Consider the following 17,313-nt stretch of genomic DNA (forward strand, 5'->3'; position numbering starts at 1 on the left):
AGGTCGCTGTCGATCGGAGAAAAGCAGCAACAATGAGAGAACGCAGACGCCTGAGAAAGGTTAACGAAGCATTTGAAAAGCTGAAACGAAGAACATGTGCGAATCCATCACAGAGATTGCCTAAAGTGGAAATATTGAGGAATGCTATAGAGTATATAGGTAAGAGTTAGACAAACTAGTAGTATTTATAGCTCAATGCTTATCTATTTTAATCAAGAAATGTTTTATAACTCATAGCGTACTATGAGCTATGTAGTGTGGCTCAGCAAAGTGTTAGCATATGGTCAAGAGCGGCGTGGTGTGGTGTCAGTAAACTTTTGTACAAATGTTTCTGGTTGGTGAGTAGTTAATTAATGGGCCTATATTTTTGTATATGTACCCAAATGAAAGTAAATAGTTATCTGCATGCATTGAACCAATAGAAAATATGTTTATAATTCATTCGGAAGGTAGTTTCGCTTTGCCAAAACTTTACTTTTTTATCGCAATCTTTTCTTAGCAATGACCAATCATGCCAGACACATTACAGCTACGGAAGTTTCACTAATTGCAGATCAATAGACTTTAGGTGATTTTTTATTGAACAGTAGTACTGTTGAGAGTCCTCATTATATGTAATAATGTCGTAAGCTGTAATAATAGTGATAACTCAGAATACGCTGGCAATGGCCAAAAGTGTCCGAGCTCATTCTTCAACACATTTGTGGCATTTTTTATGCCAACAGCTGGTGTAAAAAGCTGATTAAGCTGATATCAAAACATTTTGTATAGATTGAGTGGTTCAAAAGTTGTCACATAATGTCAAATGTTAGGTTTTGTCGAATATGTAATTATGTCTCAGTAAAAGAATTGATTTTGTAGCGAAAGAGTTAAACATGGTTAACAATTCAGAGTATGAAGCGTGGCATCGAAACTGAATTTTTTGAAGTGCAAATGTTTTCAACATATACGTACATAGTTTATGAAAAAACCACAAGAATTCAAACTGAGGGATTTAAAAAAATTATCAAATCAAACTTTTTTCACAAAAAATGGTTCCTATTTTGTTTCCTGTTTTTTATGATAACCGATTTTTAGCAAGCAAACAATGATATTAAATCAGCAAGGGAAAAATAAGTGTTGATTGAGTTCATTAACATTACTTGTATAATCGGACTAAAGTTTCGGCGGCACGAACTTCATGATCAGCTGTTTTAGTAGCTTCTTGTCCGAAGTAAAACTCTGATTGACCCTGAGGTTGAGGTAGAGTAAGGTAGAGCCAGCTGAGGTTTACGGTAGAGCAAATCCGGGTTTCAGAACTTACGGGCCTTTCAGTGAGAGGTAACCTCAAGCTACAAGAATATGCTCAACTGGCTATATGACGTGGGCCATCTCAATGCCTCTTGCTGTTGAGAGCCAACCGGGTCATTGGACAGGTGCTGAAATTAGCATGCCCAAACGCTGCCAGCCAGAAAAAAAATTGGCATTTGTTCCTTCCAAGCGCATGCGGTGCTTGGCCCTTGCTAAAGCAAATGTGAGAATCAATCTGAGCTCAAATTTTTAAGTGCAAGACTCTTTGAGTCAGCACTTAAAGAGTCAGCCATGATGACTGAAATTCTATTTGGTAAGGCCTTTGTAAAAGGATTTTCAGTTCAATAACAGTATACGCAAATCTCGCCTCTCTGAAACACAGAAAGGTTTGATGCACGACTTTGCCATGTTATCCACACCCCAAAGGCGTGCTTATACTAACAATAGCATTTCAGCAGTTTGCTGTTTTTGGCGACATGGCCAAAACACCAAGTCGCTTGCCAGTAGATATTCAATTAACAAGCTCTTTTGACAATCGCATAATTTAGTCACCATCGATAAATATATAGATATATAGATATATAACGTGCTTGCTTGTCACTATCTAACTTTCATTAATTGAAGCAGTTTTACAAGATTCCAAAGTTATTTGCTTTCGATTGTCATTGAAGCTTTCTTTCTCCCATTGATCGTTATGTGACAAGTTCGGCAAAAGGTTCTGCTGCCAACCGTGTCCTGACAAGTGATAGACAACTTGCTAACCCAGTTAAGAAAGGGAAATTAGCTTTGAGGAGGATCGTTGATTTGTTCTTCTATCTCATTTGTACAGGAAAGCTTTGAAATATTGAATACCCTTTCTAAAAATATGCTCCAGTATTAGTAGTAAGTCTAGTAATCTAGAATGTTCTAAGCCTTTGGCATTCACTGATACGTGATTGCGCAATGTAACCAAATCACAAACGAAGTCACAAACCATCAGGCTATAATACCACCATGCATGATGACAATGACTTCTATTCTCTCTGTAAGCTAACTTCAGAATTTGTGACCCTGATAAATAATTGATGTACAGTTAGTAGTTGAAGTTCTAAGAAATGACAGAATATACTCTCGTTGTTATTTAGACGAGACAGAAATTGGCTCTCTTAAACAATTCTTTTTTCTACTTGTTAGTTTTTGTTCATTACTGGTAAGATTGGTAATTTTCTGATGCAGTAGTACGTATACGCATGTGACAGATTTTTTGAAATATTGCATTCAAAAATTCTAAAAATCACCAAAACAAATCATACAATTGTAAGTCCATAAATATGTGTTTCAGTCAATTTATGGTCCATTTGTAATTTACAATAAATTTTGCAATAATGCAATCGGCCAATGAAGTTTGCAGCAGGTGGAAAAACACTTTTAATATTCTCTTCTTGCTTTCGCTAAACAGATCAACCCTTGTTTCCCTGTCTGTCATCATTACGAGGAATCATTTATACTACACACGTTGTTCTTACAAGGAATGCCAGCTAAGTATGATTATGAAACATTCCTTCAGGCAGCATTTGACGTTCATCAGCTCAGCGCAAAGCTAATAGCAAAAAGTTACTTCATAACTTTGATAGCTCGATTGCGTAATCGTCTCATGCTTGTATGCATATTCCAATAAAGCTTGCTTCACCGATTTAGAACGTCTGCAGGGGCATGATAGGTCTGTAAGCATTGCTATTGTGTGTTGCCTAGCTTACGCAATGTGCTGAGATGATGATGGGATTTTATGTGGTCTCTGGGAAAAGGAAATAGAAAAAACAAGGCTATTTGATGACCACGACCCTCTGATATTCACAAACTTTGCGTGATCCCTGCAATACCCCTCTTGATGGCACCAGCGTGATTAAAATATGTATCCTATAAAATATTTTTAGCAATAACTAAATACAATAGCTATGCCTACTAACCTTAACTGTTTACAATGATCTCAGGCTATAACTATTGATTATACATTGATAACTATTGATTATACATTGATAGCTATTGATCATACATTGATTTGATTTTAATTTTTTTCAGTAGCCAATGTCTACAAAAGACTATCGGGTCGTGTGGAAAAATAAAATGAACAAATAATTTAAATGATAACTCGGGAATTCAATAGTATTTAAAAAAAATTCTTATGATACATTATAAGGATGTTATAGATATAAGATGGGCAAGATGTGTTTGTCTGGCATGTTGCGTGTAGCAATTAGGGATGGCATTTGTTGTTTGAAAAGGTGTTATCGACTATCGTTGGAGTTGTCCCACCGATAACGATAGTATCGAATTATCAATGAGCAGACAGAGTTCACCGATAGTTATCGTGAGACTTGGCAGTTGATAAAACTATCGTATTATCGTGCCTGAAAATATTGAGGATTGTGGGAAGGGATAAGAAAAGCCAGAAAAGCTGTTCGAGTTATCAGAGCACTATCGCAAGTCCATGTATTTATTAATAGATAAATGTACATATACAAATCATATATAAATCAAACGCATAGATGGCTTGTTGCAAATTAAAAGGCTTCTAGTGTGAAGTTCAAAAAAAATTTCATCAGAAAGTATAGAGACTTTTCTATCACTTGGAGATTGGTTTGTTGTTTTAGGTGATGTGATTGCCAGGACGATTTCAGATTAAAATTGGCAAAACTTGATCGCTGTTGAAATACTCAGAAGAAAATACATCATTTTCTTTTGAGCGTTTTAACCAAGATCAAGTTTGCCAATTTTAACAACAACGATAACAACCGTCGCAGTAGCCATTGAGTAAAAAACTGTTCGAGTTAACCAAGTTGAGGTCGGGTTATCTAAAACAATTTATCATTGCGTGGTAACAGACCAAACAAATTCGTTCGAGCTATCCGAGGGCGATAACTATCGGGTGATACTATTTTTTATTATTCGATAACGATATATTAGTTTCGGATGTTTTGATAGGCTAAAAATAGGCAACCATATTCATATTAAGAAAACAACTATCGACTATTGCAATCAACTGTCGAGCTATCGTGCAACCCTGGTAGCTATGGAGTGGGCGGTTGGCTATACGAGAAAGTCTGTTATAGGGCTTCAAGCGATAGAAATTCAGAAATACCGAAAGTTCGTTGAGTTCAACAACTTCCAATCATTGCTCATTTGAAATTCTATTTATGAGACTTCGTCGCTCTAACACAAAGTCTTTGTAGAGTTCCTAGCTTCTCTACCTCTCTATCAGATAAATATGGAAGCCAGCAAGGAGCTGGGTATGACAAGATAAATAACACTCAGAGTCTGCTAAAACAATAATGGGCTGCATGGTTTTGGGCCAACTTGGAAATAGATTGAGGTGTGAGTAGTAAGTCTAGTCTTGGATATCATAAAGTCAACGTGATTAGAGAAACGTAAATATTTACCAACTTGAACACCAAGTAGTTTTCCTGTAAGGTTTACCTTTACTCAATACCAATGAGGCCTACCCTAATAGCAAGTTCATCATACAAACTTACTATAATCCTTCCAAAATACACTACATTTCTAATGTGCGAATGATACGACTTGGAATTGTGCCAAGTTAAGTTACCACGCAGATACATGTAGGTGTTTCAATGGACGTTCGCATATCCATCATTTTTTTTGACGTCATCAAGTCTTTTGCGCATGCGCTCGTTCACGAAAAAGCCGCCATTTTTGTAGAAAACGATTGTTTTTCTTTGATCTATTAGTACTTTTAAATGTTGTTTTGATACTATAATAAAAATTGCAAACAAAAACATCGTTTTCAAATTATCATTGCAAAAGCTTCGTGTTTCTAACGAAAAAATTGTCTATAAAGATGGCCGACAACGATAAAATGATGTCACGAAAAAACGAAGGATTGAGGAGTAACGCGAGTGCTTTGTTAAAATAGATAAGAAGTTCTACACCAGAGGTCATAGCGCGCAATCGTCTTTCACTTAGAAGCATGCTTTCAAAATAAGAGCGACTGAAGTTTGAAAAATGTTTAAAATGGAATAGCTGGTGCAACATTTTCTTCTGCATCATTCGCAAGCGTAAAACATTTAATCACGCTTTGGCAGTAACAAAACTCGTTTTACTTGCGGATTTTTGCCGTTTCCATATTTCTACCGTTTGCACCAGAGGGATGAAAAGGACTGCGCAATTGGAATTTGACATACCTTTTTTGTGTACAGAAGCTAAAAGCATCTAAAGGAAGTGACTAATTGTTCCATTACATCGTGAATATGTGATTCACTTGTTGTTGCTGTTTGTTATGCCATCTTAGCTCTGACTCACGATATACATATACACACTAATTACATTTTGGTGGATGTTAGTGACTATAAATTGTGGTTTTGGGTTACATATATATAGAAGGTACATGATTGGGTACAGGTGTCTGGATTCCTATCACCTGCTCACGATGTGTGAGCAATTCCTCAAAGATTGAGTATGCCTGCTTTGACTGGAGACATGCCCAGTTGACAGAGAGCAATTTAACTCTTTCGCTACTGCGCTAAATTTGTTATTCTGACCAAATTAATTCGAACGGAATCTCGAAAAGTCGACATACCGTTAGTATTTAACCAATATCTCGAGAATCAAAACAGATATCATTTTACTGTAAGATGCATCATATTCAAAGCAAAATTTTCTACAAGATAAGTATAAAATTGTTTAGTGAATCCCAATCTTGCAAAATTTCTGACGCTTTCTTTGTGTTGAAGAAACGCGATGTGTTTCTCATTGCCATTATGATAGCGATATGGTTTTCCCGTTCTGAAAAATAAATAGAAATTAAATAGCTGATCCAAAAGATTTTCTATTAGTTGCCGTGATTGGAAACAAGGTTGTTTTATTGGAGACCAAATTTGATTGGTCTAGCTAATGTGTGGGCTTTGTAATGAAAAAAAAGTGAAACCCTATTGATAAGCCGATACATTAGCTTACGGTAGCGAAAGAGATGAGGCTGAATGGCATGTCATTCCTGTCACCATGGGTGGTCTTTTTTGGGAGTTGAACCCCAGCCCATGGTTTGCAAGTCACACATTCCAGACCGCTAGGTTTGGCTGCTCTCTTTAAATAACAAAAAAATTATGATAGTCTTTGCTCTCATTGGTTACACAAAGTTATGATAACCAACTCGGGCAAGTTTTTTGACACTGAAAAAGGTCATGTGTGGCAATGTATCAGCATAAGTCATAGCCGAGATCATTACAAATATGTTAATGTTGATAGGCTATAATGACTGACCATTTGCTTTATCGAAACGTGTTTAGTGTTTGCTAACGATTTATTGGATCTGTTCATAGGTGAACAATAGAGTAACTATGTCAATCACATATCGCTAAAAACTGAAAGAGGATAACTTCTAGTTTATGGTTCATGGAGTATTCGCTTGATTCTTAAAGATACCCATTCGGAATTAAGCGAATGCTTCTCACGTAACCCTTTCATCTATTTTTCACATTTTATTATGCAATCATGCATCTCTCTTCAGAGTAGGCATAAAATATTCAAAAGCGTCTGACCGCTGTAAACCTTGCTATTAATTATGTTGACAGTAATATTTTAGCAGGATAAAGCTGAATATTGATTTAATTAAGCAAAAACCGCTTAAAAAGTTTATTGAAACTTGAAAAATTGATTCACACAACTCATAAATAAGTTTTCAACACTGCAAAAAGCACAACTTACATTTATGAATCTGTAAATGAGCTGAAAACATGATAGCAGTTAAATCAGAATTTGAGAAAGACAACTTCTTCCACGCTAACCAGCTGAATGGCCAATTGATTCGATTGTAAATTCTAGTCCGAAGCCATAAGCAGACACCATTTGAGAGAAAAAGCTATGTTTATGAATATAAAAAGGTTAGCAGTATTAATGTTTGCACATGAGAACAATTTGGTTGAAATGAGATTTACAAAAACCAAAACAAATCTTTTGGAAAGGTTTGGATGAACTCCGTCTTTTTGCAGAAAATCTTGAACAGATGGTACGGGGAGTGAATGGAGTCAAGCCACCGCTGCCAACTGGAGGGATCAAAAGAGAAGCGTCGAACGGCAGTAATGGCGATTTAGAAAGTAGTTCCACATCTCCTTACAGAACAACAGCCCAATTGGTAAGTTCTGAAGTTTAAACATAAACTTGTAATCAGTTTGGTTACCATTTCAGATTTGTGAATCATAAACACTCACTTTGACAACAAAGGAAATCTTTTCTCTATTAAAATGCAAAACTATTAATGTGAACAACAAAAAATAAAAAACTCAAGCTAAATTTTGTTCTAAAAACCATGGGAAGGTTTTTTGTTACCAAATGCTAGTTACGTGGCACTCATATGTATATAAGTTTTTGGGTTTCTGTTGCTCACACTGTCTAGCTATTTTTCACATAAATTCTTTTTTCTCTAGACCCAAATATTGTGGTTTCCATTTTTGTATGCTCAGTATTATCTGTACTCGGTTTTCTGTAGAATTTTTAATATTATTATTTTTAGGTCAGTTATACATTAAGTTATAAAACTCTGTTAATGTAATCTTGATTGACACCGCCGCATTAAAAAAATGATGTAGGGGCAATTAGAGCAATTCATAAAAAATTGCTTTGTGTAGGTCTCGATCCCACCACATGCTGTTTCAACAGAGTGTCTGGAATACCAACAATCTACTATTTGTCCCACTCAACCACATTTATAAATTGGAGAATAACATTTAGTACCACATATTTACTCACTCACTATGGCTTATTTAATGTTCAAAAGTAGGTCCCACTCCAAGCAACTCCAGGCTCAATCGGTATTCTCAAAACTTTCATTTTCCATGGAAGTATGCCACAATCTATCTGATTAGAAACTCACTAACACATCTTCAAATGCATTAATGACAATTGTTCTCAATGAACATGTCTATGGATGTTTGTCATGAATTGATTTGCATTGAAAATCAAAGAAGTTCTGAGGGTCTCCAGGCTTAATGCTAGTAAACATAAAAACTGGCTTCAGGTTGGCTATAAACAGATTAAAACAGTTTTAAGTTATTACTTTAAACTAATATACCTTTACAATATACTTTTGTAGGTTTTTGTTGAGTGTTTATTCTGCAGGTTTTGAGGTGACTAGATTTTGAGGTGACCTTTCAGCATTGCTATAATATTACAGTTTTACCGTAAACGATAAAAATAGCTATGTCGGGGTGACTCGCTCAGCATAGTGTTATATAATCCCCGCCTAGGCCATGTCATCATGGAAGGCTTTGTAACCGATATCTTCGTGTATGATTGCTCAGTCATAAAAAATAATTATCCAATTAGGTTTGCCAGTACTAAATAATTACCTGTCATAGCCGCTACTATTGAATTTTATTCCTGTCCTTGTTACAAAAATAGCTTTCGTTTACTTCGGATATAACAAAAGACTGAGAAAATGTCTTGTCTGGGAAAAATATATAGCGTCATAATTGATACAGTTGCACGTATTCTAGCATGTTTTGTGTGTGCTATTCAAGATGTTGAAAACATTCTAGGGGTAGCGTCTAAGTACGAGTGTCTCGTACTTGCCAGTTCAATCATTTAAAAGAAAAATATTCGCACTAGTCGCATTTGACCAATCAAATGTGTCGATATATTTTGGTTGTAATAAACTGTATCAGCAGACGTTATCATTTTAATATACTTGTACAACCTGCTTAAAATTTATTAATTAAATTGAAAACCAACAAACTACAAGCAAATACATACAGTACATCATGTTTAAATTAATGTAATTTATAAGCATTAAAAACTATTAAAAAATTGTTATAGTTTAATACTTCATAGATTAATAATTTTACAATAATATAATAATTTTATTTTTACTTAAACAACTGTGCCAATAATGAAATAAATAAAAATACACCCACCGGGTGAAAAAGATTACAGCAAACTGTTAGTTTAAAACTGGAAATTTGATTACATCATTTCTATTATACAGCAGTGAGATTACATAAATCTTCTTATCAATGTAAGCGTATAAAAATTTTTGTGTGTGACAAATAGGATGTCATAATTTCACAAAACAAATGCTGAGATAAAAATGTTGTTTGGTTGTATTTAGATTAGGCAGCTGGTTTACGTACCTTTTAAACATTTTTTTAGCAAAACTTTAATTTACAAAAGAACTGTATTCCTTATTAGAGGTTTTCTCTAGCCATCGGTAAAATGAACTTGTATCACATACATACCATTTAATTACTGGGCATAGCAAACAATATCCTGTAAGTTCGCAGATATTTACTGACAGACGAAAAGGACAAAGTCCCTTTAAACTTTTGCGTACTTATTTATTACGAGATGCCAAATCAAGGGTTAGCAATCACTCCTTCCTGATGTTTTTACCAGCAAGCAGAGTTTCACTCGAGCTGATGCATCGATCAACACAGCCTTTAATTCGCATTTAAACACTGTCAACAATCAGCCAGCCAACATAAACTTATAGAAGTGAGCGATATTTTCCTAGTTTAAAAGAGATCCAAATCATACGATGCATTTGTCGGAAGTTAATTTGAAGCTTACCAAAATCGGAGTTATCTGCTAGAGCTTAGTCTAAGCTGCTTGTGGCAGAGAAGAGATTATTTCTTGCTAGAATCATAATAACATAATAAATGCTTTAATAAAATAAATAATTCATTCTGGAAACATTTACGTTAGGCCTATAGGAATTTTACATTATGTGAGCAATAAAATACATGTGAATTTGCTTAAACCGTTCAAAGATTGTTCTAAACTTACCCCTTAGGTCTTTAAAATTGAAAAAAAACTAAACATAATTTTTTAATTTTATGATTGTACAGTAAGCGTGGTATTGTTAATGGTTTGTATAGACAAGTTTTCTCTACATTCTTATCGCTTTCACTTGGTTTATAGTCCATGGTTACAGTAGTTTTATGTTAAGCGGGACACACACCTTCATGTCATTTTACTTTTTGACTTGTTCACTTTTTTCCACACAGCAACATCTACATGTATGCCTCAAAGAAGAAAGTTGTAAAAGTCTAAGATAAACGACATAAAAAAATTACTTTAATAAGAACAATATGTGTATGTTCGTTTGTCCAAAACCTGGATTAAAAGCTAGAATAAAATTAATTACAAATTTATTTAGGTTATAAATATTGTGAATAATTTATTTATCAATATAAAAACTTACACAATGGATCTTTTAATAATAATTTGTTATATATTGTAATTATTATCAAAGACGTAAATCACTCTCTGCATGATGAAAAAATACCAAAAAAAAATTCTTTTTTGCTAAAAGGTTAAAGATAGTCTTTAAAACTTACATTTTTTATTATGTTTTAGCCTGTAGCCCGGCCAACATATTACACAGACATGCAAAATCCATCCGGGTATCTTGGCTACACAACGGCTAGCAGTTATCTTCCCTCCTCCAGCATCTCAGACGTCTGCAACACCGACCATAACTCATCACAGACCATATCAGGTGAGAAGTGATCCTTGCTGACCTAATTATAAATCTTGTAAATAAAAGTTGACCTAAAAATCTTGCCGCAGTGCTTGGCCGACTTGTATCTTCATCTGGTAAACAAAGACAATATCTTCACTAAAAAGATATTTGTATCCTCAACAAAAATCTTTGTAGTGAAGAAAATCTCTTTACTACAAAGACATTGTCAAGAGATTCTTACTAACTCATATTTAGTAATTGGTGAGAAATTTGCTTTAATGTTTATATAATCTGGTAGATAAAATAATAAAAATGTCATTAATAATAATATGAAGAACACAGGTGCCATAGCATGCGACTGATAGTGTAGTGAAATTCTCATATATCCTCATTTTAGTTACAGCTTTTGCTTCCAAACCAACAGTAATAGTAAAGGTTGTGATAATAGTAACAATAATAACAATAATACTCTATGGCTCTCAGTGGTTTGGTGAGTATTGCAGATAAAATAGTTTTTAATATAATAAGAGTTGTGTCCATCTGTCCATCTGTCTGAAGCCGCGATAGGATGTTGGAAAATAGATTGCATCATATAGGATTTGAACTCGCACCCTTCAGCTTACTAGACGAGCACTAACAACTGCATCAATCTACCAGCTGTTCATGTTTTTGGAATAACTATACAACTAGTTATTACACCTGATGATCTCTCACACACTAGACTGCCAAGGTGCTACTAAACTTTGCTATAATAATCGCTGTGTCCGCTCGTCTGTCCGGGAAAAAACAATTCACCACAAGGGAATTGAACCCAAATATGCAGACTGGAAGCAGAGGCTGGTACCACTGCACCACTTGATCACCTTGCTGTGTCATGGAATAATTATACGTATAGTTGTTACACAATATGGTCTTTCTTGGCGCACTGCATTGCCAGCATATTAATAATAATATCAACAGGAAAATGGGACAAGCTACCAAAGCTTAGCTATAGAAACAAATTGAAAACAATATTGATTGTGATTGGAGCGCTTGGGGACATTCATTGTCGAACTAGATGTGGGGATTCATATCAACCAGAAACAGCTGATTAATGTCTAGCAAACTACTATTATGGGATCAGTGAGCGCCACAAGGAAAGTGCTGCGTATCGAAATATAATGCTTATATGGATATACTTACATATCTGTGACAACAATAATATTAATGATAGCTTAGAGATGTGAAACTCACTCGGAAAAGTTTAAAGCTAAGATATCAGTAGAGACAATATATAAGCTGACGATAGTAGGAAGTTCATAGGTATTTGGTAGAGTTGGAAAAATACTAGTGCACTACTTTGACTTTTGTGACTAGCCTGACCTTTGTGATAGAGCATTTCGATAATAATAATAATAATAATAATAATAATGAAACAAATAAGTATCCATTGTCTTTTTTACGTCATCACCCTGTTTGCACATGCGCTCGTTCATGAAAAAGCCGCCATCTTTGTAGAAAATGATCGTCATTCTTTTGATTAATAGTATTTTTCGGTGTTGTTTTGATACTAAAATAAAAAATTTGCAAACAAAAGCATTGTTTGCAATAATTAATTGCAGAAGCTTTGTGTTTTTAACGATTAAAGTTGTCCATAAAGATGGCAGACAACGATAGAATGATGTCACCAAAAACGAAGGATAAATTGAAATATCTCATAAGAATTTACAATATTAGGACAAAATGTTTTGTATTAAATCATAATTAAAGTATATACAAAAACTTCCGCACATTCCGATGTCTTCAACAAAACCACTACACCTTGTACACCACACAAACACCTCACCAACCCACATTACAGAACAGCTTTATGCAAAAAAAGCTTTATTGTGCAATCCAATTACTGTTCTTTATTTGATTTTATTTTTTGTCTTATAATCTAATTTGTCTTAAACGGCTTTGACCAACAATAATAAAGTTCATATTTATCTAACTTTCATATAGTTTGAATTCAAAATATTTCTGAATTAAATTTAAAAGTACGTGATATAAATAGGAAATTTTTTAAACGAGTTCAGAATCTTGCCGATCATCTATTCAAATTACATCAGTTTCTCCCAACAATTCATACGTGACAAACTTTTCTTTCATGTAATTCACATCAAATAGGCCTACAGGAAAGCAGACACTCCAATAGCCCCTGGATGTTACTGAATCACTTTCTCATAACGGCCATGAAAGAGAATGCAAGCGATGCGAAGTATCATAGTTCTGGAATGTTCCGGCACATAAGTCTGTCTCCGTCTGTGTAATTCATACACGTATCATTAAGAGGGAATCCGCCCGGTTGCACATACTGATTAGCTTTGAGTGTAGATGTAACATGAGACAGAGAGCTATGAATAGGGATAAAGACATTAAAACCTAACCGAACAATATCCCAGCTAATTGCTGCCTTTGATATCTGTGAAAGCAATTCGTTCTTATGGTTTATTCGTTTCACAGAGTTGGCATAAGCTCCAGTATTAAAATCAGCATTAAGACGAGGGCCCTTTGGGGAGCATCAGTTTGGATCGGGGTGTCGTATGCTTAGCTAAGGTTCTCCTAATAAGGTCTATGAAAAGTTATGCCCTCCAGCAAAAATACTTTTATTCAATTAATGAATGGAATTTGGAATTAATAATTCGGTATATTAGTGCATTAATGCAATTCCGGTATGCAGTAAACCACGAAATCTGAATCTCATCTAAATCTGTCAAAGCTATGACACATTGTCAAAGAACAGAATGTTTTGAAGTTTTTCCACAGTTTTTCTAGTTTAGTTCAATTGTCAGGGACTGAAACTTACGACATAAATTATTCATTTTAAATAGATATTTTTATTAAGCAATGTTGTGATAGAGCAGTTAGAGTAGAGTGTGGCTTTTATGCTGCGTGCACTTGCTTCAAATTCTAATGTGGAAATAACAAGAAAGGCTGGAAGATCAACTGAAACAGTGGGTTGTGGAACAGCAAACAGCCGGGTGGGGTGTCTAAACTGCCAACATTCGACTGAAGACAAAAGTGATTGCAGAAGAACTAAACATTGAGCGCTTTAAAATAGAAGGTGGACACAACTCCAACATGTCAGCTAAATTGATCTTTGAAGCATTCATTGAATATAAACTCCATTACAAATTCTGATTATTATCAGTCTTACATACCAACCAGTGTTGCGTGATATAACAACTCTTGCTTTCTCTCTTAAGCTGCATTTTTTTGTAAACTGCAACACTTTGAAGCTGCTCATGAAACTAACCGCCATATATTTCACAACAATTGTGCAAACTAAACTTGGCATATAGCCAGCAAGCTTCAGCATTAAAGGTGCGTTTACATTAAAATGACTTGTCGGAGTTGCTTCCACATCGACAAAGTCTATTTGGTGTAAAACGAAAAACGGTTGTAAAAATGGTTTTTTCCACTTAACGACACAAGATCGGTACACCGCTATAGCCTATACTGTTTGTCCGTTTTTTATGGCCATCATTGCAAAAGCTCAACATGGAACTGACTAGCCATATCTCGCAATATTGATAGCTACAAAAATACAAGCAAATGGAATGGATATCAAGGTTGTGTTTTATTGGCTAAAAAGGTGACACATTTTGTATAGTCAGACTTTGGGTTGGTTTGACGTTAGGTCTTTGTAAAAATGTTTTTAAATCATAAACAGAATAGAAGCCATTCTAACTCTTTTGTCGAAAACACAACTCCAACAAATCGTCCCGGTATCTAACTCACCTTAACCTTTTCACCATGTGGAGCCATTGAAACGGCTTGCCTATATTGTTCAATCTGACAGTGAGCCGCTATAATGGCTCATCTTAGTACCTGTACAAAAACATTCAGTACAAATCACAGCGTTAACAGATTCACACACAACCTTTGCACAATAAATTTAAAATGTGTTATTTTATTGCCAAACAATATAAAGCAGTTTGACCCCTTTTCGCGCAACATTTGCAGCATAAAATCAGTCTCAAACTTTTAAATAATAGGTGAGAAGATAAATTGCAAACAGCAGTCTAAAGATATTTTTGCAGCTTTTAATTTCTATGTTCAAGAATGGTATATGCCTTTTAGTGAAACTGCAAAAAAAATAAAAAATTAAATAATATGACATTAAAACATATTAATCATGGCTTCTGTAATTCGAATGCATTGATTCTTGTGCAGAATTTCCTGCCGATTTCACAACACTTTAGATTAAAGCTTTGTGACCGGAATTCTAGCTTTTATAGCAAAAGCACTGGGTGTACATCAGCAAAAAACATTTCGGTAAAATTTAATTTTGTGAGAACAACCAACAAGTTACGTAGTGAAACAGTTAAATAAGAATATAACTTTTTTCAAACTAAGCATATATGGATAATATTTTGTAAATATTATATGTATATTAAAACTAATTATTTATATACTATTCTCTTGCATAATATAATTATTGGGCATAATATGTATGACATTAGAAAAACTATATTGTATCATGTTATATCGTTGTTATGCCTTGTCAAACAATAAATACTGACACTGATGAATTTTTTGTCTCTCTAAGATACGTAGGCAGCCCATACATCATGCACTATGTTTCCATGGTGATGGTGCGCATCATGCGAATTTGGAGTTGTGCTTAAGTTCCATTAATGTGCGAATTAAGTATGTCTATGGCTATTCACATGATGCGGATGACTCCGACGCCTTGTTGAAAAATGTAAAGAATTGTACGCTATAAGTTAATAACTAGCAACGCAAAATGCATGAGAATGCACTACGGAAGTATTGAAAATGTTTAAAATTGAATAGCTAGTGCGGTATTTTAATGCGCATCATTCACAAGTGCTGTTTCCATTATTCGCAAGCATGATGGATCCGTTAAAGTTTTGTAAATCGCAAAACTCACTCAGCTTACGGATTTATATCTTTTCCATGATGCGGTTAGCTTGCGGATTGGATCAAATCAAATCATGCGCATCATGGAAACACCATAGTGATAATCAACACCCTAATAAATACAAACAGTTCCTTTTCAAGATCAACTACAATGATATTTGCAGCAGATATGTACACTATAGGAGATAAGGGAGGCGTGACACAATCCCTAACCGGATCTCAGCCTGTGGACCCAACCGGCAGCAACATAGACCAGCTCAATATGATAGTAGACAGCATACCACAAGACAGCGAATGCAGTAACTCTGAAACAAGCTCTAACCCTTTATGAGCACCGTCATCTCATAAAATAACATTTATCAGTAATATGTATATTCGTATAGTTGTTTTTTAATTATCCTAGATATAAAAAAATATGTGTATATGGCTTACGTCAAAATAGTTTTTATAAACTGCGTCATCACCAGCTCTAATGTAGAATCATTGAGTAACTTTCAACCATATATCTCTCCTACTAGTGCTTATTGTGGTTATTTTCTGCTATGCCTCCTGTACCAGAGGTGTTGCCAACGAGTGATAGAAAAACATTTTTGTGACAATACCCATCTTACTAAAAGCCTATTTGAGCTGGTTTCATTTTCTATATATGCTACTACTATGGAGGTCAGCCAGCACCCCAGAGCTTAACATTAATATATTATTGTCATTCTTTGATGGAACAAAATATAAATGCAACACATTTGAATAGACAATCTTTTGCTGTCAGCAACAATTTTTTAACAGTTTTTGATAATTTTGTGTGCTTTTCTGTTTAGTTTTATAAAATACAATATTTGTTTAAATATTTGATAGATATTTTGCTCTATAGTTAAAATCAGAAATTCAGAAATTTCAACTTTTCATTTATGTTGTTATATGGGTACAAAATGTTTTTTATTCACGATTTATGTCGCCATTTAGTTATATTTTTGTTACAGCTAATTAAAGCCTTTAATTTATTATTAAAATTTGCCACTTTATTTGTGTGTATATTCACCAAAATAGTACAAGAAGTACTCGAGTTAAATGTATAGGATACATACAGCTTGACTAACCATTATTATTTTAGAATGTTCTGTACATACACGTATGTTTGTAGGTTTCAGATGAGCCATTGTACATTATTTTTCAGTGGAATTAAACAATACAATTTCATAATGAGACTAAGGATCTTTGAAATTTTTTTCATTTTCAATGCAAATTGTTTCATGACAAAAATCGATGAACACAATTTTTGAGGCCAATTTTCTGATAACTTTTCCCTTCCGGTGAGAATTTGCGAAAGTCATGGAACATAGCTCTTAAGATACTAAGTATTATTCTTTGACCTTGGAATGACCTTAGAGTGACGGTCTACGAAAGCATCGGAAATGATATTACAGCCTTACAAAGGAATAATTTATGAAGCACTTTAATTACAGACTCTAGGGAGCTGAAGCATAAATCTTCTCCGGTTTAGTTTGCTCACTCGTTATAAAGTCAAACTTTTAACTTGTTGACTAAATCACGGTCAAGACCAAAATAGCCAGTACATACACAGGTGTTTGTGACTGAGAAAAGTATTACCTATTCAAACACACACAAAGTATTAAAATAAACACCACAGAGATAATCTTTATTTGCGGCAA

At 34.5% G+C, this 17,313-nt stretch overlaps 1 protein-coding gene across 1 annotated transcript in view; it reads left to right on the forward strand.

Annotated features, from left to right (window-relative positions):
* LOC137408605 (myoblast determination protein 1 homolog) overlaps window positions 1-16,596 on the forward strand; it is a 39,608-nt gene extending 23,012 nt beyond the window's left edge. The window contains exons 5-8 of the mRNA XM_068095188.1: window positions 3-159; window positions 7,272-7,414; window positions 10,633-10,774; window positions 15,811-16,596. Coding sequence (XP_067951289.1) covers window positions 3-159; window positions 7,272-7,414; window positions 10,633-10,774; window positions 15,811-15,977 — 609 coding nt within the window. The 3' untranslated portion in view covers window positions 15,978-16,596. The remainder of the gene's footprint in view (window positions 1-2; window positions 160-7,271; window positions 7,415-10,632; window positions 10,775-15,810) is intronic.
* Window positions 16,597-17,313: the final 717 nt, after the last annotated feature.

This window comes from Watersipora subatra, chromosome 11 (assembly GCF_963576615.1).
Source record: "Watersipora subatra chromosome 11, tzWatSuba1.1, whole genome shotgun sequence".
Taxonomy (NCBI): Eukaryota; Metazoa; Bryozoa; class Gymnolaemata; order Cheilostomatida; family Watersiporidae; genus Watersipora; species Watersipora subatra.